This window comes from Scheffersomyces coipomensis (genome assembly GCF_036884675.1).
Source record: "Scheffersomyces coipomensis strain NRRL Y-17651 chromosome Unknown DFJ63scaffold_2, whole genome shotgun sequence".
Taxonomy (NCBI): domain Eukaryota; kingdom Fungi; phylum Ascomycota; class Pichiomycetes; order Serinales; family Debaryomycetaceae; genus Scheffersomyces; species Scheffersomyces coipomensis.
In genome coordinates, this window is record NW_027042893.1 from 2,196,138 (window position 1) to 2,219,446 (window position 23,309).

At 31.0% G+C, this 23,309-nt stretch overlaps 11 protein-coding genes across 11 annotated transcripts; 8 read left to right on the plus strand and 3 right to left on the minus strand. All coding sequences in view use genetic code 12, as the record gives it.

The window, feature by feature from the left end:
• Positions 1 to 1,294, plus strand: DFJ63DRAFT_93819 (dienelactone hydrolase). Its single transcript, XM_064909226.1, has one exon. It carries the CDS (start codon positions 137 to 139, stop codon positions 845 to 847), a length of 711 nt encoding a protein of 236 aa, XP_064764113.1. The 5' UTR covers positions 1 to 136; the 3' UTR covers positions 848 to 1,294.
• Positions 1,294 to 4,892, plus strand: DFJ63DRAFT_93939 (uncharacterized protein). The gene has a single exon (XM_064909243.1). It carries the CDS (start codon positions 1,741 to 1,743, stop codon positions 4,408 to 4,410), a length of 2,670 nt encoding a protein of 889 aa, XP_064764114.1. The 5' UTR covers positions 1,294 to 1,740; the 3' UTR covers positions 4,411 to 4,892.
• A 482-nt stretch (positions 4,893 to 5,374) lies between these two features.
• On the plus strand, positions 5,375 to 8,041 carry DFJ63DRAFT_284264 (LicD family-domain-containing protein; the record flags this gene model as incomplete). The annotated part of the gene is made up of 1 exon (XM_064904786.1): positions 5,375 to 8,041. The coding sequence occupies one exon, from the start codon at positions 5,375 to 5,377 to the stop codon at positions 8,039 to 8,041; it is 2,667 nt and encodes an 888-aa protein (XP_064764115.1).
• A 311-nt stretch (positions 8,042 to 8,352) lies between these two features.
• MGM101 (Mgm101p) lies at positions 8,353 to 9,201 on the plus strand (the record flags this gene model as incomplete). The annotated part of the gene is made up of 1 exon (XM_064905911.1): positions 8,353 to 9,201. The coding sequence occupies one exon, from the start codon at positions 8,353 to 8,355 to the stop codon at positions 9,199 to 9,201; it is 849 nt and encodes a 282-aa protein (XP_064764116.1).
• A 334-nt stretch (positions 9,202 to 9,535) lies between these two features.
• On the minus strand, positions 9,536 to 10,141 carry DFJ63DRAFT_334349 (uncharacterized protein; the record flags this gene model as incomplete). Its single annotated transcript, XM_064908021.1, has 1 exon — positions 9,536 to 10,141. One exon carries the CDS (start codon positions 10,139 to 10,141, stop codon positions 9,536 to 9,538), a length of 606 nt encoding a protein of 201 aa, XP_064764117.1.
• A 203-nt stretch (positions 10,142 to 10,344) lies between these two features.
• On the plus strand, positions 10,345 to 11,257 carry TOM20 (Tom20p). Its single transcript, XM_064909227.1, has one exon. The coding sequence runs from the start codon at positions 10,548 to 10,550 to the stop codon at positions 11,073 to 11,075; it is 528 nt and encodes a 175-aa protein (XP_064764118.1). The 5' UTR covers positions 10,345 to 10,547; the 3' UTR covers positions 11,076 to 11,257.
• A 182-nt stretch (positions 11,258 to 11,439) lies between these two features.
• On the plus strand, positions 11,440 to 12,918 carry EXG2 (glucan exo-1,3-beta-glucosidase; the record flags this gene model as incomplete). The annotated part of the gene is made up of 1 exon (XM_064905912.1): positions 11,440 to 12,918. The coding sequence occupies one exon, from the start codon at positions 11,440 to 11,442 to the stop codon at positions 12,916 to 12,918; it is 1,479 nt and encodes a 492-aa protein (XP_064764119.1).
• A 98-nt stretch (positions 12,919 to 13,016) lies between these two features.
• On the plus strand, positions 13,017 to 14,232 carry HOM6 (homoserine dehydrogenase). Its single transcript, XM_064909228.1, has one exon. It carries the CDS (start codon positions 13,115 to 13,117, stop codon positions 14,192 to 14,194), a length of 1,080 nt encoding a protein of 359 aa, XP_064764120.1. The 5' UTR covers positions 13,017 to 13,114; the 3' UTR covers positions 14,195 to 14,232.
• Positions 14,233 to 14,263: 31 nt separating this feature from the next.
• IML1 (Iml1p) lies at positions 14,264 to 19,016 on the minus strand (the record flags this gene model as incomplete). Its single annotated transcript, XM_064905471.1, has 4 exons — positions 14,264 to 18,325; positions 18,395 to 18,601; positions 18,677 to 18,876; positions 18,916 to 19,016. 4 exons carry the CDS (start codon positions 19,014 to 19,016, stop codon positions 14,271 to 14,273), a joined length of 4,563 nt encoding a protein of 1,520 aa, XP_064764121.1. The 3' UTR covers positions 14,264 to 14,270.
• Positions 19,017 to 19,348: 332 nt separating this feature from the next.
• Positions 19,349 to 20,089, minus strand: SNO1 (putative pyridoxal 5'-phosphate synthase; the record flags this gene model as incomplete). Its single annotated transcript, XM_064904757.1, has 1 exon — positions 19,349 to 20,089. One exon carries the CDS (start codon positions 20,087 to 20,089, stop codon positions 19,349 to 19,351), a length of 741 nt encoding a protein of 246 aa, XP_064764122.1.
• A 992-nt stretch (positions 20,090 to 21,081) lies between these two features.
• On the plus strand, positions 21,082 to 21,945 carry SNZ1 (pyridoxine biosynthesis protein; the record flags this gene model as incomplete). The annotated part of the gene is made up of 1 exon (XM_064904858.1): positions 21,082 to 21,945. The coding sequence occupies one exon, from the start codon at positions 21,082 to 21,084 to the stop codon at positions 21,943 to 21,945; it is 864 nt and encodes a 287-aa protein (XP_064764123.1).
• Between the last annotated feature and the right edge of the window lie 1,364 nt (positions 21,946 to 23,309).

Here is a 23,309-nt window from a genome sequence, read left to right on the forward strand (position 1 = left end):
TGAGGAGAACGGTCTTCATTTGCCCTTCAATTTATTGCAAATTTATATAAAAAGTATGTAACTTTCAATTTATATCAATAGAACGTTAAGTTAATTGATTAAGTAAATAAATCATAATTCAAACTATTCATAAACAATGGCTTCAAATCCTCCAGGTGAATGTTGTACTAAGGGTTCATTACACGAGGGTACACCAAAAGGAAAAAATCAAACTATATTTGGATTAGATACTTATCAAGTTGGACAAGAGCATGGTAATGATCGTATTATTGTCATTTTAACTGATATTATGGGTCATAATAATATTAATGGGAAATTAATTGCTGATGAATTATCTAATTATAAATATCAAGTTTTAATTCCTGATATTATTTTAAATGATCCTATTAAGGGGGATTTATCAGAATGGTTAAGTAAACATAGTGCAGAAGTTACAGCTCCTATAGTTGATCCATTCTTAAGTTCGATTAAAAAGGATTTGAAACCCAAATTCTTTGGTGCTATTGGGTATTGTTTTGGAGCAAAATATCTTGTTCAAAATTTAACAAAAGATGGTCCATTAGATGCGGGAGCTATAGCTCATCCATCATTTGTATCAATTGAAGAAGTTAAAGCCATTGCTAAACCGATTATCATATCTGCCGCTGAAATTGATCCGATCTTTACAGTCGAATTAAGACATCAAACTGAAGCTGAATTAATTAAATTAGGAGCTCGATTTCAAATTAATTTATACTCTGGGGTAAGTCATAGTTTTGCTAATCGAGGCGATGTTTCAGATCCGATAGTTAAATATGCTAAAGAAAGAGCCTTGGTTGAACAAATTTCATTCTTTAGTCAATATTAGTTACATTCTTTGGTCTATTTATAGTGATATTTATTTGATTTTGTTATCAAGTATACTTCTAAAAATATTTTCTGGTTGTTAAAATTAGCCTTGTTTTGATTTTTTAAAAGCCTCTAAAACATAGCCTTGCTTGACCTTATTTACACATGGAGTTTGTTCATCTTTATCAGATACTAAAATAATGAGAAGGTGGAGTAAAGTAATATATCACCGGTTAAAATGAATAAAATAAAAATAATAATTATCAACAAATTCGTAAATCAAAAGATAAGAAGTAAAGGATATATTAAAATAACCCTAATAATTAACAATCAATCTTAAATTAGATGGTTGTTATCTGATAATAAAGAAAGCGAAAAATGGTAGGGCATTTTGTACGAGAGTCGTGAGATAACTTTCCTAATTAAGCATATTTAATTTCGTTTCAGGGACCGGAACTCAACTCCACGACCGAAACTCTTATTTATGTCTCTAGATCTCACGACCACAAAACTCTGTTTCTTAACTTTTGATGTTTTTTTAGGTTTTCCCTCCTCTTTTCCCCCTGGATCGACTGTAAATTCTAAACTTGGTTTATTCAATTTGTTGATAGTTAACTTATAGGTTGATACCAATTAGATAATAAGGTGTAACTGGTTGCAGTTATATCGCTACATTCGTTAACGGGTTCAGAAGAAAAAAAACCGATCAGTCCTTTCCAAGACAAGGCTTTATTTTTTTTATCTAAGACATCAAAGTTGTAAATAAATTTCATCAACAACAGTAACTACCCTTTTCGTTTCATTATTGGAATCAGTTCCAACTACCATTAAACATTGAATCTGATTTAATCGTTATTTATTGATTCATTTGTGTTATATTACCCCCTAATTTCAAACATATAATCATCAACTATGGGATTCCGATTCACGCGCCCTTTCACTTCAAGGTATATAAAAGTGTCGATACTAGTCATAGCGTTGATGAATGTGTTCGTCTTCACTATGCTATTGTCTAAAAGAGATCAAGTTCGAAGGAAATCTTTCTTTCATCATACTCCTTATAAACCACCATCATCATCATCATCTGCATATTTACCAAAATCAAAAACTTCCAGTAGTAATTCTAATTTTATACCCAAAACTACCGGTAAGAATGACAACCATCTTCTCGAGGATATAGGTGCTTCTCATAAACTATATGATGTACCAACTGGTATGGAATATACCGATTTAAATACCGAGAATAAAATCAAATTCAAACTTAATGAAGTGGCCACCAATAATGAAAAATATTGGTTAGCTCATACTCAATTAACTGATTATCAATTAGAAATTAGTCCTGACGATTTCTTACAAAATAAATGGATTGATAATCCTGCATTATTCTATGATCCAAGATTCACTCTATCAGTTTACATTGATGAAATAAAAAGACAATCTCAAGTACAGAATCAACAACCACAAGAAGATCAACACTCGATAGTATTACCATTCCATTGGAGTGATTGGGTTGATTTAACCATGTTGAATGAAGAATTAACTAAATCTGATGAATCACATCGAAAGAATTGTCAATATATGAAAGCAGTCCATCATATACCAGCTAGAGACCCAAATTATTGTCTTAATAATGAAGACATTACTCAACAAGATCTTGCTGAAATGCAATTACCATCTACTAAATTCATACCTGGATTTTCTATAAAGAAATCCCCTGCTAATAAAGCTTCAAACGAAGTTCGAATGTTAGAAGGGAAATCTCATTTATTAACTTATGCTGCAAATCCTTTAAATCTTATATTTTTAAATAAAAATGGAGGAGTTTATGAAGTTAAACTTTCTGAAACTAAACAAAGAATAGTTGATGGTGAAATGTATAATAACTTTTTGCAATCTCATAATGTTGAACAACAATCGAAATTAACTTTGGATCCAGTGGAAGAATTTAATGATTTATTGAAACTGGTTAAGCCTAAGGTTATTGTTCACGAAGAGGATATATATGGAATGTTAACTGCAATGAATCCTACTAATCCATCCGTATCTCGAGAACTACATATTCCAGAAACTGCTTTCCAATATGGTTTTGAAGATGTTAACCAACAAATTGAAGCTTACGAAAAGAGATTAAATAAATTATTTGATTTAACCAGTAATGAATTAATCTTTGATCTTGAAGAAATTGAAAAATTAAAATTATCCCGGAAAGAAAAGATCTATTATGATGGATTAAAATATTCAACTAATTTCGTCCCTAAGAAAGAAGAAACTTATTTCAGAATGGCAAGACTAAACTTTGGGAATGAAGAAAATGATCATGATGCAGGATGGCATTATGAATGGAAGTTCTTTAATGGTGCCTTAAGATATCTTAAACAAGATTGGAATCAACAAGAATTACTTATCCGTGAAACAGTTTTGCTTGATCGAATGCTAAGAAATTGGTTTAGATTTGCTAATGAAAAGGGAATTGTAAGTTGGATTGCTCATGGTCCATTATTAAGTTGGTATTGGGATGGATTAATGTTCCCCTTTGATGAAGATATTGATATTCAAATGCCAATGCAAGAATTAATCCGATTTTCCAAAAATTATAATCAAACTTTAATAGTAGAAGATGTTACAGAAGGATTTGGGAAATATTTAATTGATTGTTCTCATTTCATTCATCATCGTGGTAAATCATATAAGGAGAATCATATTGATGCCAGATTCATTGATATTGATACAGGTTCTTTCATAGATATTACTGGTGTAAGTACCAGTGAAGAAAAGAAACCCAAAAAATATAATGATATAATAGAAGCATTTAAACAGAAGCAAGTTCAACCTCAACCTGAACCCGAAAATAATGATGGAAAATCTCCAGAATTATCCAAACAAGAATTGAATAAATTACCGATTTATAATTGTCGTAATTTACATTTCTACTCTTATGATGAATTAATACCCTTAAGACTTTCTATGATTAGTGGTGTACCAACTTATATCCCCAATAAAGTAATTGATATCCTTGAAGATGAATATCAAGTTGGTATGGATAGTTATGAATATGATGGATATTTCTATATTGATGCTTTACATTTATGGATTCATAAGGATAAACTTTTACCATTATTTACTAAAGAAGAAACTAAAAAGTTCACTTATCAAAAGGATGAGAAAGTTAAGAAAGTAAAAGGAGATAAGACGTATAAGACCAAAGCATTAGCCAAACAAATAAATCATAAAGGAGATGTTAATATTGAAAAGTTTATCAAATATCTTAAGAATAACTTTGATGATGAAAAGATCTTGAAGTTATTAGAAAGTGACGAGAACGTCTTATTGGAATATTATTTAACCAAACAAGTTACAGAATTACATCATCAAGAATTAAGTTATTTATTTAATGTGGTTACTTTTAATACTGATAATTTCAGAATAGATCAAATTAAAGATCAAAAATCTAATAGTGAGATAACAAACAATGAAGAATATCATCGCTTCACATCGAACTTCAAGTTCCAAACACCATTAAGACGTGCTTTGTTTAATTATGAGAATATTGATAGACCAAGGCATCATCATATTAAAAGTTGATTACAGTTTGCAATCTGATTTTTTTGCGGCTCTGCTGTGTTGCTCTTTTGTGGCTACAAACCATTTTACATACAAAAATTTAAAGAGACAGGGGATATCATTATATATACCAAGTTCCATAGCAGCATCAGCTGAACGTTCGATACGGTTTAACATACTTGTAAGGAGGGGTAAGTATACATATAGTTAATATATAACCAAGTTATAATAAATGGGCGAACGGCGTAACGGGCGGAGCAACGCAGAACCGAGCCGTACAAAAAGAACAAAGTGTAATTATATGGGTGTTTATGCAAATTAATTAGTTTCTAATGATATGAAGTCACTGTGGAAGCATAATATAAACTTTGTCAAATCTCTTTGGAGTTGCAACTACCATTACCATTTACTTTTTAACCATCTCTTCTAATGCTGAATATATAATGACAAGTATTACTTAACTTATATGAATACATATCAGTTCAATAAAATCAAATGTCCTTACATATATGCTCCCATTGATTGGCCATTGTTAGCAGTAAAAATTTTCACTATGTGTGATGTCATAGATAATGAAATTAGCGACAGTCGGTAACCGGTTCGGAAATTGTACTTCAAATCCGGTATATAATAACCATAATAAAATTTTTATAACCACCACTAATTTTATAGTTCTGTGTACAAAACTGGTATAGAGGCACAGATCTGAACGTACCTGAGATCTAGTGTCAAGTTGGTAGGCATTTAAACCATTCTTCCATAGATCATATCATTTGTTACACTGCCGGTAGTTTTAAAGGGGGTTGTTATAGGTAGTTTACTTTTTTTCATTATTTGGTTCATTGACAACCAGTTTTACCATTCTTTCCGAGCAGATCAAAGTCATATAAACATTGAAGCATCTCATCTTGACGATTAAGTTATCTTCTATCTAAGGATAAGCATAACTTAAGACGACTGTTCACATATACACCCTGTATTTATCATGATAGAAAAGGTAAGGTATCATAGATTGATAAGATATGCTTTTGCTTTTGCTTTAATCATAAATGTATTATACTTTATACGGGTCTATTCAGTCCAAGAAACTAGGTTGAGGATAAAAGCTCTCATCCATTCATCATCTATAAACTATAAAACTGATGATCAAGTCAGTTATCCTGATAATGTCGATTATAATAAATTATCATCACCACTACAAAAGATAAGTTACTTATTAAATAATATATCAAAAACTATAGACAATAACGATATTAATGACTCAAACCATCCTTACTGGTTAGCTGATACTCTTCACACCCATCATGAAGTAATCATAGATCCAAATCATTTCTTGCCCCCTACCGAAAATCATCCTACCACTTGGGTAAATAGTCCTCAATTATTTTATGATCCAAGATTTACTTTATCATTATATTTAGAAAGTTTAAGATCACAAATATCAATTAAAAACCCTCAAAATTTAAAATCAAATGATAATTTGGTTCAATTACCTTTCAGCTGGTCAGATTGGGTAGACTTAACCATGTTAAATTCAGAATTAGCCAAGCCATATGATGAAAGATTAGATTGTACGTGGTTACAATCCAAAATCAATAAACCAACCAAATATCCTCATTTCTGTCAAAACTTGATGGATGCTAGTGATGAAGAAATTTCAAAATTACCATTACCTAAAGAAATGTTACCAGGATTCTTAGTCAAGACAAGTCCTATGAATAAAGCACCTCATGAACAAGTTATGATGCAAGGTAAAGCTCATTTATTAGTGTTCCAACATAATCCTTTAAATATTATATTCTTATCTAAATCAGGAACTTATGAAGCACAAATATTACCCGATTCAAAGAGAATTCATCATACTGATATGCTTAAAGAATATTTAAAAAGAAAGAAGATTGATTTCAATAACATCGAGAATATAAATCAAATTCATTTAAATCCTTTAGATGAATTCAATTCATTGATCAACAACATCCCTCCAAGACCATTAGATTCTAATGATGATATATATGGTATGAGAAAATATATTAAAGATGAATCATCATCAAATTCAAGTCGAGAGATCTTTTTAAATCATGAATCATTCAATTATAAACAAGAACAAATAGATCAACAAATCGATGAATACGAAGATAGATTAGAAAAATTACAATTAAGTTATACCAATGAATTAAAATTCGATCATCAAATTTTGAAAGAAAACTCCTTGACTAGACATGAATTAAATCATTATCAAGGGTTGAAATATGCCAATCTGATTCCAAATGACGAAGAACCAACCTATTATAAATTAAGTACATTATTGAAGAATAAAAATAATCAAGATGCAGGTTGGCATTATGAATGGAGATTTTTCAATGGGGCTTTAAGATACATCAAAGATGAAAGTTGGACTGCTAATCAATTGGAAATCAGAGAACAAATTATATTAGATCGGTTATTAAGAAATTGGTTTAAGTTTGCTGCTGAAAAAGCGATCATAAGTTGGATTGCTCATGGTCCTTTATTAAGTTGGTATTGGGATGGATTAATGTTTCCTTTTGATGTTGATATTGATATTCAAATGCCAACGAGTGAATTAAATCGATTATCGAAGAACTATAATCAAACTTTAGTCATTGAAGATGTCAATGAAGGATTTGGGAAATTTTTCATTGATTGTTCAAGTTTTATTCATCATCGTGATCAAGCTGTTAAAGATAATCATATTGATGCCCGATTTATTGACATTGATACTGGTACTTATATCGATATAACAGGTATTGGTAAGAACAATGAAATCCCCCCTCCTGAATATGATAGTTATATAAGACATAAGAATTTAAAAGGTGAATCAGTGGAATTATATATGGATAGAAGAAAACATTGGTCAACATTCGAAAAAATAAATCCATTAAGATATTCTATGATTGGTGGAGTTCCAGTTTATGTTCCTAATGATATCATGGCTATGTTGAATCACGAATATTCTCATGGTACCACTGCCTTCCATTACCAAGGTTATTATTATGTCCCCATATTAAGATTATGGATTCATGAAAAATATTTGTTACCATTATTTAGTAAAAAGACAAAACAAGAAGTTATTCTTGATAAAAAGGGTAAAGTTAAAGTTCAAGAATTTTCGAAATTAATCAGAAGATTAAAACTTAAAGATAAGTTAAAGTTATTAGAAAGGAATGATCAAATTTTAATTGAATATTATTTAACTCATAAATTAACTAATTTCCATGAGATTGAAAAACAATTAATGTTAGATTATAGTTTAAGATATTCCTTGCAAGATTTCACTAATAATAAAGCTTATCATGATTTAACATCAAAATTTAAAATGGGGAAGCCGTTAAGAAAATCATTATATGATTTTGAATATTTTGATAGATTTAAACATAAGGAACTTTTATCAACCAAATATAAAGCTGAACATGTGGATGAAGATATTGATGTTATCCATGTTTCACCACCTCCACCCCAAGCACAACCAGCTGAACCAGAGTCTGTTGAAGAAGTTGATTCTCAAAAACAAGCTCAACCTATTGAAGAAACCCAACAGCAAAGCGAAGGTGAAGAATCTGATGGAGAACCGCAAGAAGAATTAGGAGAATCAGATAAAGTAAAACTTGCAGGAATTATAGAAGCAATGCCATGAAAATCAAAAAGTTAATACCCCCAGCCTCCAGCCCCCAAAATTATGTATATTAATAGGCCCACCCACTTGTTATCCTAGTTGCATTGTAATTATATATATCATTTAATTATCTTTTGGCTTGTAGATAACTTGCTCTCTTCTTTCATATAGATATCTGGTAGCGATGTTTAACGAAAATTTAAACCAGCCGCGAGGGGGAGGGACAAGCAAAAATTATAAAGTGATAAGTTAAATTTGAATTACCAGTAACAACTTTGAATATCTACAACTCATATACATACAATACATTAATCAGGATGTCATTGAGATATATGAACAATATATTAGCGAGACAGAGGTTTGAAGTGATTAATTCTTTAAGGATATCACCTCGTTATTATGCTTCTGTCGCGTCTCCAAAATACGTTAAGGTTGGTGCCACTACTACTGCCAAACCTAGAACTACCACAGCTACATCCAGACCATCCTATTCAAAATCAACTACATCAGTAGCTAAAGAGTCAAGTGGTAGTGAAGATGTTGGTTTAATGGAAGATGAAGGATTTGATGCTATTGATGAACCAAGTTCATCTCCACTTTCCTTACATGATGGTCCTACCGTAATTTCAAATGCTAATCCAAACGATGGACCTATCGATTGGTCTGATTCATTCTTTGGATTAGGTTCCAATCCATTCCCTCGTGATGTGGCCGATGTGTTATTAGCTCCCTTACCTGTTGAAGATGTTGAAATTACTCCTGATGGATTAATTTATTTACCGGAAATTAAATATAGACGAGTTTTGAATCGAGCATTTGGACCAGGAGGTTGGGGTTTAGCTCCACGTACTGAAACTCTTGTGACTCCAAAACAAATCAGTCGAGAATATGCTTTAATTTGTCATGGTAGATTAGTTAGTGTGGCCAGAGGTGAACAAGATTATTTTGGAGGAGAAGAGAAAATCACCACTGCCTTGGAAGGATGTAAGAGTAATGCCTTAATGAGATGTTGTAAAGATTTAGGTATTGCAAGTGAATTATGGGATCCAACTTTTATTAGAGAATTTAAAAAGAAATATTGTGATGATGTATTTGCTGAACATATTGTTACAAAGAGAAAGAAGAAATTATGGAAATTAAAGAAAAATAAAGCTTTAGATTATCCTTATAAAATGGTTTAAAAGTAGTTCATTCTGTTCTGTTTCATTTTCAATTCAATTCAATTCATTTATTCTGTTTTTTCTGTACATAGATTTTGATTTTGTTTGTTTTATCCTGTTTCATTGTAATTTGTTAAAATTTTTTATTTATTTGTAGAAGTTTATATAAATAATGTTAATAATAAACAAATAAAAAAAAAGAATACTCAATGCTATATATGTATAATAATGTAAAAATGAAGAAAGTAATAATGTATGAATGAATAAATTGGACATGGGTGACATGGACAACATTATGATGATGATGAAGGAATGATAAATTTATGTATGGTATGGTATGATTTTGTAATTGATCTCATGGTTTAAAGATACCACGACCAACTCCTAAACTTTCCACAGTTTGTGACAAAGGTCTTCTCTTCCAAACATCCCAAAATTGTTGTTTTTCAACTTCAGTATCAGTATTAGCTTCTAAGAATTTAAAATCTTGACCTGCAGAACTTGGAGATTGAGCCCAACGAGCATGATCAAGTAAAGCAGCTAAAGCAGCTCCACCGAAACCAGATAGAATCTTATGTTTAGGTGGCATTGATTTGAAACCAACGGTTAAACAAGCCAAGTTACCTGCACCAATAGCCCAGAAAGTATTCCAACCATCATTGGTTTCTCTTAAATTTGTAACTATACCTCTTGCAGCAGTTGTAACAGTGAAAAAACCCACTACCGTTAAAGGTAATTCGATTTTGAAGGTGGTTCTTTTCCATAAATATAACCAAGCATAAGCACCAACCGTGGAATAGAAACCAAATTTAAATATTTGAAGAGTTTCTTTCTTTGTATCTATTGGTTTCCAAGGAGGATAAGCACTGGCATTGGCTAAGTTAACGAATGGAGTTGGCCATTTATGGGTTGAATCAGGATATGAAACTGCTGACTCAGTCACTTCAACTGGCTCAGACATGATCTTTACTCAATGAATATCTATCTTTGTATTGAAATCAACTTGAAAACCTTCACTATAGTAGGTTTTTACAAACATAATAATTTTTCTTTTGCTTTGGGCTTTTTGCCCAATCAAATTAATTGAGAATAATATATCACATGATTAAAGTAACATGACTTCTCATGTGATCAAATATCACATGATGTTATTTTGCTATTTTTTTTTTGGGTTGAAATTTTTTCACCGGGATCAAAAGAGAGTTACAACTTATTGAAAGCTATAGCTATATAATTAACTAGTATAATTCATTTTATAATTCAATAAGGTTCTTTTAATTAAAGTGGTGGTATAACTATTCAAAAAGATTGTATCCATTTATTCACAAGTATAGAATTCATAGAAGAAATTATAAAAAAAAGTTGTCATGAGTAGTAGAGCCTTCACCATCACCGCCGTCATTGCTACAGCAGTTGTCGGATATGCTGTATATTTTGATTATCAAAGAAGAAATTCAGCTGAATTTAGAAAATCATTAAGGAAGAAGGCTAATGCTCAAAAGAAAAAATCAGAACAATTAGCTGAACAAGGTAAACAATTAAAAGTTGATGCTGTTAAAAAGGCTCTTGAAGAAGATTTAGCATCAAATCCATTACCAACTGAAATTGAAGAAAAGGAATCTTTCTTCATGCAACAAGTTGCTTTAGGTGAACAATTGGCCATTAAAGAAGCCACCAAGATTGAAGCTGCTCTTTGTTTCTATAAAGCTTTAGCTGTTTATCCAAATCCTACTGATATATTAGGTATTTATCAAAGATCAGTTCCAGAAGATGTTTATGAACTTGTGGTAATGATGATTTCTATTAATCCTCCAGCATCTGTGGCCAATATCTTAGGCTCTGATTCTGCTTCTGCTGTTCCAGAATCTAAACCATCTGAAGCTGATTTAGATTAGATTTGTCACTCATGTTACGTTTAATGATATCTACTGTTACTATTAATATCACCATTCCACGTTTTGAAATCATTTGAAAAAAGCCCTTTTAACCCTTTTTATTGTACATAATATTTAATACACTTTCTTTCTATATAATTAGAATCCAATTCGTCCACTTTCAGTATATAAATAACTATTAACTATATATAAATTGCTCGCATAAATAATTTTAAGGTACCAAAAAATTTTAACCAACCTCAAAATCAAAACAATTTTTTGACAACACACCTTAATTCTATCAATCAACCAACTTGTTTATTGGATGCTATTAGAAGTTGTATGTTCTAAAATCAATTGAACAGATATAATTGATGAAGATAATATGAACTTGGTCTTTCTATTCTTTCGTTTAGTGGTTATATTATCGTTTTATATCAATTGTATAAGGGCGGCTATATACAGCAACAATCTGATTATTCAATCCCAATATAATTCAAATAATTTTCAATATAAAGGTATAGCTTTGGGAGGATGGTTAGTATTGGAACCTTATATCACACCTTCGTTATTCTTAGCGTTTAATTCAACTTCAAATACTACGGCAGCTGATATACCTGTGGATGAATATCATTATTGTCAATATCTTGGAGAAGATGAAGCTTTAATTAGATTAACTCAACATTGGGATACATTTTATAATGAAACTGATTTCGAATTGATTAAACAATATGGATTAAATATGGTAAGAATCCCAATTGGATATTGGGCATTTCAAAAATTAGATGATGATCCTTATGTTATGGGAGCTCAAGATTATTTAGATAAAGCTTTAGAATGGGCAAAAAATAATGATTTAAAAGTTTGGATTGATTTACATGGTACACCAGGATCTCAAAATGGGTTTGATAATTCAGGCTTTAGAGATATTGGATATCCTGGTTGGTTTAATAAAACAGAATATCTTAATGTTACTTATCAAGTTTTAAATGAAATTTATGATAAATATGGTACCGGTGATTATGCTCTTGAATATAATGATACTATTCTTGGTATTGAAGTTGTAAATGAACCTTATACTCCTTCATTAAATATGACGAAATTACTTCAATTTTATAAACAAACTTATGTTGATGCAAGAGAAATTCAAACTTTAAATAATACCATTGTATTTCAAGATGGATTTCAACCAATTGGTTATTATGATTATTTTATGGATAGTGGATCAATATATACCAACTCAAGTCAATTTCAAAATCAAACTAAAGCAAGTAATCAAACTGGAATTGAACTTTATAATATTCTTATTGATCATCATCATTATGAAGTTTTTGGTTCAGTGGTTGATTCAAATATAACTGTTCATTTAGAAAATATTAAAAATTATGCTCAATCCATAGATAATGAATTAACCAGTCATCCTGCAGTAGTTGGTGAATGGTCAGCAGCTTTAACAGATTGTACACCATGGTTAAATGGGGTTGGATTAGGTTCAAGATATGCGGGTCAACCTCCTTATAATATGACTAAAATTGGTAGTTGTGCTCAAATTAATAATTATGCAAAATGGACTGATCGTCAAAAAGTTAATACGAGGAAATTTATAGAAATGCAAATCGATCAATATAATAGATATAGTAATGGATGGATATTTTGGTGTTTTAAAACAGAAACTACCATAGAATGGGATTTTCAAAGATTAGTTGAATTTGATCTTATGCCCCAACCATTGGATAATTTTACTTATATAGTCAATGGAACTGATACAGATCCTTCCGCTAGTATCGCAGTATCCACGACTGGTAGTATATCATTTATAATAACCATCATGGCATTCATTATAGGATTATCTTTAATTTTATAGATTTAAATAGATAATGCAAAAAGAGTTTGCTAATGTTAATTTGCAGCACTTAAAATTTTTTGATCTCTCCGGTACAGGTATCACCAAAAAAATGTGTAGAAGCAAACTCCACAACTGAAAAAAAAAAGACAGCGATTTATGAGTCAAAACTTTTCAACATTTTATGAAATCAATCATAGATTAACTAGTATATAAGATGACCAAGTCAGTTAACGTCGCCATCATTGGATCTGGTGTTGTTGGAGGTGCATTCCTTGGACAATTGAAGAATTTAAAATCATCCATTAAATACAATGTGGTATATTTAGCCAAGACTTCAACTGAAGCATTATATTCCAAATCATATGAACCAGTTGATTTATCGAATTGGAGTACTGCTGCTACTCAAGCCACATTATCCCTTGATGAATTAGTTAAATTCTTAAAAGCTGGTTCTAAACCATCCATTTTAGTTGATAATACCTCAAGTGTTGCCATAGCTGATTATTATCCAACTTTTATTAAAGAAGGTATTTCGATTGCAACTCCAAATAAAAAGGCCTTTTCCTCAGATTTATCAGTTTGGAAGGAAATCTTCTCTAATGCTGAATTACCTCACGCTGGGTTAGTTTATCATGAAGCTACTGTGGGTGCTGCTTTACCTCTTATAGGTCCATTAAGAGATTTAATCACTACTGGTGATAAAGTTGAAAAAATTGAAGGAATCTTTTCTGGTACTTTATCTTATATCTTTAATGAATTCTCCACTACTGAAAAATCAGATGTTAAATTTTCAGATGTGGTTAAAGTTGCTAAAAAACTCGGTTATACTGAACCTGATCCAAGAGATGATTTAAATGGGTTAGATGTAGCTAGAAAAGTTACTATCTTAGCTAGAATCTCAGGTCTTGAAGTTCAATCTCCAACTTCTTTCCCAGTTGATTCTTTAATTCCAAAACAATTAGAAGGTATTCAAAGTGCAGCTGAATTCTTAGAAAAATTACCTTTATATGATGATGATATTCAAAAAGTTAAAGATGAAGCCTTTGCTGAAGGTAAAGTTTTAAGATTTGTTGGTCAAGTTGATTTAAAATCTAATAAAGTATCAGTTGGTATTGGTAAGTATGCTTTCGATCATCCTTTTGCTTCTTTAAAAGGTAGTGATAATGTTGTCTCCATTAAAACTGAAAGATACGTTAATCCATTAATTATTCAAGGTGCTGGTGCCGGTGCTGAAATTACTGCTCATGGTGTTCTTGCCGATACTATTAAGATTGCTGAGAGAATCGCCAATTAATTATATCATTAGAAAAAACGTCTATAACTTATACAACTTTTATATTTATATAATAATACATAAAGACCCTGTTTATTTAAATTTCATTAAGATCGGCTGGTAATACTTCGGCCAGGAATTCTTCTCTCCAAACTTCTTTTGCTTCTCTAAACAAAGACTTTAAGAACTCAACATCTTGACACGCTGATCTGAAATTCAACATGATGGTTTGAGAATCTAAATTGTTTGATTTATCATTATCTGGTAAATTACTTAAATTAGTATTGTTTCTAATCACATGAATATTATTAGGAGCCACAAAGAAATCTCCATTATCTCTTAATTCGACAATATAACTACCTGTTTTATGAATATATTGAGCATATTGGAAAGTTGGTTTACCCCAACTATATGAAATATCAATATTTTCTCTTTGGAAAAATAATGAAGCTCTATTATCTAATAAAAATTCACATTTCTTTAAGAAATAGAAATGATAATAAAATTTATTAATCTTAATGATTCTTGGATCAATGAATTCATCATCTAACCATGGATTTATCACAAATTTCATTTCTACAAATGAATGGAATGGATTTATTTGAGGAATGGTACAAAGTTCCTTCCATGGAGTTTCAACCAATTTTAGACCATGTCTATCACATAATCTTGACCATGTAGTAATAGTCTCATCAATAAATTTACTAGATGCATTTAACCATTGTAATCTTATATGATAACAATGTTCAGGATTATGAACCCTATCATAATGGACCGTAATAATTTCAGGTCTATATGATTTATTCAAAGGATCAACATTAAATTTGATAGACTTACTTAAAATAAACTTCTTTCTCTTTTTACCATGAGTTAAAGATCCACTCATAGAGGAAACTTCAGAAGATTCATTCGCTACCAAATTACTAGAAGTCACAACTCTTAAATCAAGATTTTCCGGAACATTAGGTGATGAAGTAGATTCTGCATCGGAATTGTTCCTAGTATAGGTTGGAGTACCTGGTATTGGAGTGTTTGAACCACTATTGTTTCTTTCTGGAACAGCAGCAGGGGTAGGTATTACTTTCTTAGCAAACCAACCTGAACCTGCTGTTTGAGATTCTTTATAAGTTTTATCAATGAATTCATCTTCAAATTCATAAAAGTAATAACCATCTAAAAGTCCATGTCTCAGTTCAACATGCTTGAATAATTTCTTATTCATCAAACTTTGTCCATAAGCAGTTGCTTCTTCTCTAGTATCGATATCTTCAAAACATTCTAATAACCAAGATACAATTTCAGTTCCTAAGAAACAATGCAAATGTTGTTTGAAATGCCAAGTTCTATCTACTAATTTCAAACCAGTTGGACTTTGTAATTCTTGGGCTAAATCAGAAAGCTTAATACTCTTATTAAATCTCATATTTTCAGGAATCATTAACGGTGGTTGATTTCCAGTTATATCATGATTCTCAGCTTCTTCATTAAGGAAATCATATAAGTTACCGGTATAGAAAACAACCTCCGGTATCGGTTCTTGTTGTTTCTTTTTCTTGATCTGGTCTTCCCGTTTAATATATCTACCCTTTTCAATTAAAGCAATCAATTTACGAAGTCCTTCCACCCGAATTTCTTCATCACTAAGGCTTTCATTACTTATAAAAAATGAATTCTTGGAAATAGGAGCGGGCATGATAACGAACTTCATCTTGAAGAATTCTTTATTTGATTCCGGCATGGCATCTTCAAATCCTGCCAAGAATTGATCAAATTGATTCCAATTATAAGTTTGTGGTTTCAGATTGATACAATCCATCCTAGCATTTGAATACTCATCCACGTATCTTGTTCTGATTAATGGGAAGTATGGAGTGACTCTATTAGGACCTAAATGGATTTTATTGTTCTCTTCTGTATTTTCAGTACGTCTATAAAGTTGAACATTTAGATTTCCATTATAATCACAATGAATTCGATGAATTTCATTCTCTAAACTCATATAGATTCGAGCTCCAAGACTATCACCGTGAGCAGGGAAGTATTTGATTAAACTTTCAGCACTACCCCCAGTTTTTCTTTCTGCTTCAACTTTCTTTACCACATCACCAAAACAAATCTGGAATCCAAGTAATAAACGTAATTGAATCATTTCTCTCATTAATTCATGGGTTGTTCTTAATTCCAAATAATTCTCATCATTCAACATGACGGAGTAAATTTGGAAAGTATATTCCGTTTCTAACTGATTAGCAGTAGGGAATAAAAGAGTAGTGATTGGTAAAGCAGCTGGAGATCCAAATGATTTCCATTTAATGATTTTCCGTTTAACTTGAGTTGGAAATACATTGGACCATCTACTAACTTTAGCATGAATAATAGTTTCAGCATTTAAATCCTTTGATGGATTAGAAATTTCTGTCCAGAATAAATCAGTTGCCTTTTCTAACTCTTGAGAAGAGCTTAAATTACCATTTGAGCCTTTACTTTGACTACGTCTCTTCGGTTGTTTATGATGTTTGTTTTTAATGGAGGATGTGGTTGAATGTCTATGACTATCTTTCTCTATCATAATCGGTCTGGCTTTTGATTCTTTGGAACCACCAAAACTATCAAAGCTTCTAATTGTAGCTGATATAGGGGTAATACTTCTTGAAGGTGGTGCTATAGTTCTATCATCCACGTTCTTATTTATAGTATACAATTTAGAAAGAGCCGATGTTTCATTACTGGTATGAGTTACTGTACCCAATGCTGAAGATATGGTCGAAGAAGAAGCTTGTGTGGTGGGCAACAACGTGGTCCTAGCATTAAAGATCAACGATAATGTTGCCTGAGCATTCTTTAAGGGAGTGATTCGTGGCTTTTTAACCTTATCAATCTTTGATTTATTTTTAATTTCAAAATTGGAAAGATTATCACTATCTAATAACCTTTGTCGATTTATCTTTTGGAATGCATTGTTATCATAATCATCCATAATTTCTAATAATGTCTTTGAAGCAGTGGTTGAAGTTTGAAATCTTTCTATTCTAACATCATTTCTATTATTTTCCATAACTCCCATCATTTGTAATTCATAAATCTTACATCTTGGCATCCATTGATTTGAAATTCGATTTGAATCTTTAAAGAATGAAATATCACACCAGGTTGGTACACAATGACCAATTGCTCCATTTTTATTATATCTAAATAATGGAACAATATGTAATGGTGGTTGACTTAAACAAATAATATCCAATCCACTATCTATGCTTGAGAGCTTTTTAGAAGTTTCAACCAAGAGTTGATAATCAACATCAAATAATCCTGTACCCGGTGTAACTACCATTAAATGGTTCAAAGAATGTTTTAAATCAGTATTAACAAACCTACTACAACTCATGGAAGTTGCTAAATTTATAGCTTCAAGTAAATTCCCCTTGACGGAAGGCAATGGTTCACCTTCTAAGATATAACCCAGATTATCTGATTGTTCTAACATTATATCTCGTTTAAAATTAGCAAACTCTAATCTTAAATTAGCCATGATTTTATCCCATTGGGTGAGATTAACTTGATCAACCACTACTCTATAATAATCTCTTCTGTTGTTCGGTCTTTCACCTTGATTTAATGTCATCCACGGTATATCAGTTAAATCAACACTTGTAAATAATACAATGGTAATGGAATGATGTGTTTGTTTATCTCTCCAACGTTTGAAAATCTTGGGAAATAAATTATTAACAAGTTTATGAAAGATGATTTCACCATTCTCTTCAAAATCCCACATTTCTCGTGATAATTGAACTAATAAAGTTAATTTAGCACTTTCTGAACGGAATATAATCTTGGTTGATTCAGTGATATATCCTGAGAATATTCGTTTACCGCGTTTATATATGGCTTTAACTGTCCCACAACGATTTTGTAAAAAGATTAATCGTTTATCAACATATGTACAAGTATTAACTAAAGTTGATGAGAAATTCCACATTGAATCACGAGATAAGTTTACATCTTTAATGAATATTTCAACTGAATCGACTTCAGCTAATTTAGGGTCTAATATTTGTTTGATTTGAACTAAACTTCTAGGAGGTAAATCCATTAATCTTTGTAAAGATGATATCAATGAGATCTGTAATTTTGATTTTAAATTGACTGGTTCTAATTGGGGAGAATCAAGTTGATTGAGTAATGATGATCCAGTGTTATTATTGCTATTGGTAGATGTACTTTCTTCAGGTCTATCTCTTAAATTTCTATTATTAATGATGAATAATAATTTCTTTGAACTTTCAGATTCCAACAGTTGTAATTCATAAAGTTGACCATTTCTAACTCCACCAGGGAGAGCATTTGAGTCGATGATAACATCTTCTTCTGATGATCTAAGTTCATGAAACCATACAGTTAATTGTATTGGATCTCTATTCTGGGCAACTATTGGTTCATCCTTTACCGAATTATTTCCACTATTTATATTTAAAGCTGATATTGAATGGTTCAAAGGTAAACTTGTTCGCATACTAAGATTTGGAGTTCTATGAATATCATGTTGATTTGAATTATCCTTCCTTCCTATAGTTATTGTGCTTCCAATATTTCGATTCATAAAGTTTGAAGGTGAAGAAATAGTAGTTGAACCAGTTCCAGAAATGATTGAAGCAGATGATCCAATAGTTAAGCTTGCTTGATTGGCACTCATTTGTTGAGCTCTACTTAAAGGTGGATTCATGATTGAAGCAGGTGGTGACAGAATCGAGGGTGATCCTTGTTGCGTATTGGTTAGATTGGTTGATGGTTGGTTCTTCGATCGTGGATTCGACTGTGAATTGAATATTCGGGGATGTTGCATGATTTATGTGATTGTTAATATTAAAGTCTATATGGGTTGTGTCATCTACAATTGAAGAAGGTGAAGTTTTTATTTGACCAATTCCTGTGATGATTGGCTTGATATATTGATGGTATTGATTGGTGTATATGATACAATTGATTGATTTATAGTTGATAAAACCCTTTGGCTGCCTTTTTCAATTTTTATCATCATTTTTTGATAAACCGCTTTTGTTAACAAAAATTAAATTTTTGAGAAGGAAGATTTTCCTAAATAAGAAAAGTACGCAAAAAATATGAGATCAATTTTATTTATTTGCATCTATAAACTTATATATACATATTTAACATTTACTTTGATAATACAAATTCATCTATAAACCATTTATGAAATCTATAATCTTCAGTGGCTAATTCAGGATGAAACGATGTACCTAATTTATTACCTTGTCTTACTGCCACGATTAAATGATTATTATTATTGTCGAAATTATCTAAAGTATATAATACTTCAAGTGATGCTTTATTATTATAGTTATTTAATGATTTGATTATATTTGGATCTTCTTCTTCATCTTTTTCATTTACATCGCCGGTTAATAATTTATCTATGACGGGAGCTCTAATGAAAACAGCTGGGAAATCATTACAATCTTTAATAAAAGAACTAAAATCCAATTTTGATTCAAATGAATTAACTTGTCTACCAAATGCATTTCTTACAACTTGAACATTTAAACCACCTAATAATTTTTGATTTACTTTCCCATTTTTCAATTGTTTAGCTAAAAAGATTAATCCAGCACAAGTACCCCATACTGATTTAGATTCATCCTTTATAAAATCCAATAATGGTTGTAACATATGAGTTCTTTCAGCAATAAGAGAAATTGCCGTACTTTCTCCACCTGGGATAACTAATGCATGACAATTATTTAATTCTGATTCTGTTCTAACTTCGACGAATTTAAAGCTATAATGGTTATACTGTTGAGGATGCAATTCGATTACTTTTTGAAAATAATCTAAATGTTCCTTGAATGCTCCTTGTAAAGCAAGAGCTCCCACTACGATCTCCTTAGTTATTGTCATTATGAATGGTTTATAAATGAATATAATGAAAGAAAAAGAAATTGTGGAGTTTTAAATACTCAAACGACGATGCTTTTTTTGTAAATAGATAAGCGCTTAATATTACTCATGATGAATTGTCATTTGAAAAATAAAAAATGTCTGATGTAAAGTGTCCGACACTTTTATGTGGTAACTGTCTTTTTTCTTTGGTTTGGTTTTTGACTCTGGTTGATCTCAGTAAAAGCAGGACTGGTTCCCAGTGAGCAATAAAACATTCCCCACTAAAAAAAATTAAACTACGGTTCTTAGCGGATAACAAGGGACAATGATGATTCATTTTAGTGCACTGTTTTTTTCTTTCTTTATGACATAATCATGGTCTAATTGTATAATTCAAGTTAAATGTCCTCGTTAATTATAATTAACGTAGTTAACTCATAAATACTTAACCATATACTTTAATCGAGGATCTAATACGTATACAGTGAAAAATAGTTAATCTTAAATAAACTGATGAAAAATAAGCAACAGTTCCAAGACTTTTTAAATTAAACTAGTCGTCACCTATTACAACCACTCACTACCAAATTTTTGCCCAGTAGAAAAAACAATTATTGTCGGCGTCTATAACAGTTTAACTGCGACTCTTTTCTTTTCTGTCTGCCCCATATTTTTATTTTCTATTCCCATTCGAAGTCAAAAATGAATTATCACAATTGTAGGCTTTGATTATTATTTTGGATTAGAGTTACCAGTAAAACAAGGAATTCGTCATCCGGATAAAATATATCTTTTATATGTTTCTCATAATGTCGTCGTCGTCGTCGTCGTTTCTTTCTACTTTCAGCCTATGCTTATGACTAACCACTAATTTTCTTTTGTTCCTTTATATACTGATTTAAAAATACGATTTGGAAATTTTTCAAATTGAAAAGTAATAATATTTATTCTTTATATTCAATTGTTTGAAATAGACATTATCAATATACAACAAACACATATATATTATCATGTCAGACTTCAAAATCAAAACTGGGTTAGCCCAAATGTTAAAGGGTGGGGTTATAATGGATGTCGTTACTGCTGAACAAGCCATTATAGCTGAAAGAGCTGGAGCTTGTGCTGTAATGGCATTAGAAAAGATTCCTGCTGATATGAGAGCTTCTGGTAATGTTTGTAGAATGTCAGATCCAAAAATGATTAAAGAAATCATGGCAGCTGTTTCAATCCCAGTTATGGCAAAAGTTAGAATTGGTCATACTGTTGAAGCTCAAATTTTAGAAGCTTTAGAAATTGATTATATTGATGAAAGTGAAGTGTTAACTCCTGCTGATTGGTCTGATCATATTACCAAAACTGATTTCAAAGTCCCATTTGTATGTGGTGCTAAAGATTTAGGTGAAGCCTTAAGAAGAATTCATGAAGGTGCTGCTATGATTAGAACTAAAGGTGAAGCTGGTACTGGTGATGTTTCAGAAGCTGTTAAACATATTAAAAAGATAAAATCTCAAATTCAATATGCCATTAATGATTTAAAAACCGATGCTCAACTTGAATCATTTGCTAAAGAATTAAGAATCCCTGTTTCATTATTAAAACAAGTTATTGAATTGAAAAAATTACCCGTTGTCAATTTCGCAGCTGGTGGTGTTGCAACTCCAGCTGATGCAGCTTTATTAATGCAATTAGGTTGTGATGGTGTATTTGTTGGTTCTGGTATTTTTAAATCTAAAAATCCTGAAAAATTAGCTAAAGCCATTGTTAATGCAACTACCAATTTTGAAGATCCACTTAAAATCTTAGAATATTCAACTGATTTAGGTGAATTGATGGCTGGTGTAAGTATTGAATCTATTAAGAAAAATGGTAATTAAAGTTGAATTGATATATAGTTTTTAAAATTAAGTTAACTTTCTTAGATTAAATTAACAATCCCCACAAATATAAACACTGAAATTGTAATTTATCTTTGCTAAGATGTAATTCCGCCATTGAACCAAAAATAGTACTAAAACCATTGGAGGCGGAATTCAATATTTCAATTAGTGGAATAAATATGTATACTTAAACGGATTTTTAGTAAGATAATTATATGAACGCGGAATTCACTTCCAATATGAGGACGGAAAAATCTTTTCAATTTTGACAATCGTAAATATTATCTATCTCAATTCCTTAATTAAGATTCAATAATAATAATTCTTGTCCAAAAGTTTCGTCTCGAGCTGACATTATACTGCTCAGGTCATTAGTTCAGGCATTAGCATTGAAAGTGATTCATATGCTTTAACAACCTTCAGCAATCTATCTAGTCATTATGGTTTTATAAGCGCAAAATGGTAAAGTTGCGAAACTTAAAACGAACGTTCAACTTTTATATACAAAGGGAAACTACACACTGCTTTATAAAGCACATTAATTAATAGCCTCAGAACTGATAAAACTTAGACAGTTTAACCAATGAGTTATACGTCGTGTGTTCATACATCATTGAGGTCTTAAAAACGATTTACGTAGATAACTTTTTTTTATGGCATGCGCAAAAAATAAAAATTGACTAAGATAGATAGACAGACACATTCCTATAATTATTTATAACACATTAATTAGTATGTGTAGCGAAACCAACAAATTCAGGGGACAGCAAACTATAGTAGACATATAACTAAAGTAAATTGTTTTTGTTAGCTCACGAATTGACAAACTCCTTGTCATTTCTCCTCTATTACTTGCAAATCTAAAATTTAAAGTCAAAAAGAGGCAAATGCCGACATATTAACACTAAATTCCTGAAATCCCATAGGTTCATTTAGTACAGTCATCGCCAATATTCTAATTAGTGACGATATATCCTTCTATTCAACCTATTCACTATCTTAGCGGATGTGACACATTGAGCACTTTCCTCTTTAAAGGTGTCACTTTTGATCCAACTAAATGATTTACTCTATCAAACATTCCAAGCCGTTAAGGCTTTTATCATAAAAATATTTTTTTTTCTTATTATTGTTTTTAGTTTATTTTTCTCAGCGATAAGAAAATACTTCCCTATTCTGGAAGCGGATTCCGGACTTGCAGTATTTCACTTTCAAAAGAAATAGGTTTTTCAAATCCAATTTTTCATTATTTGTCCTATGTCAAAATGCTTTTTCATTGTTTTCGATAAGGTTTAATATTTGCTCATTATAGATAGCTGATCTCATTTATAGTTTAGGTCGATTTATGGCCCGCAAAGAAG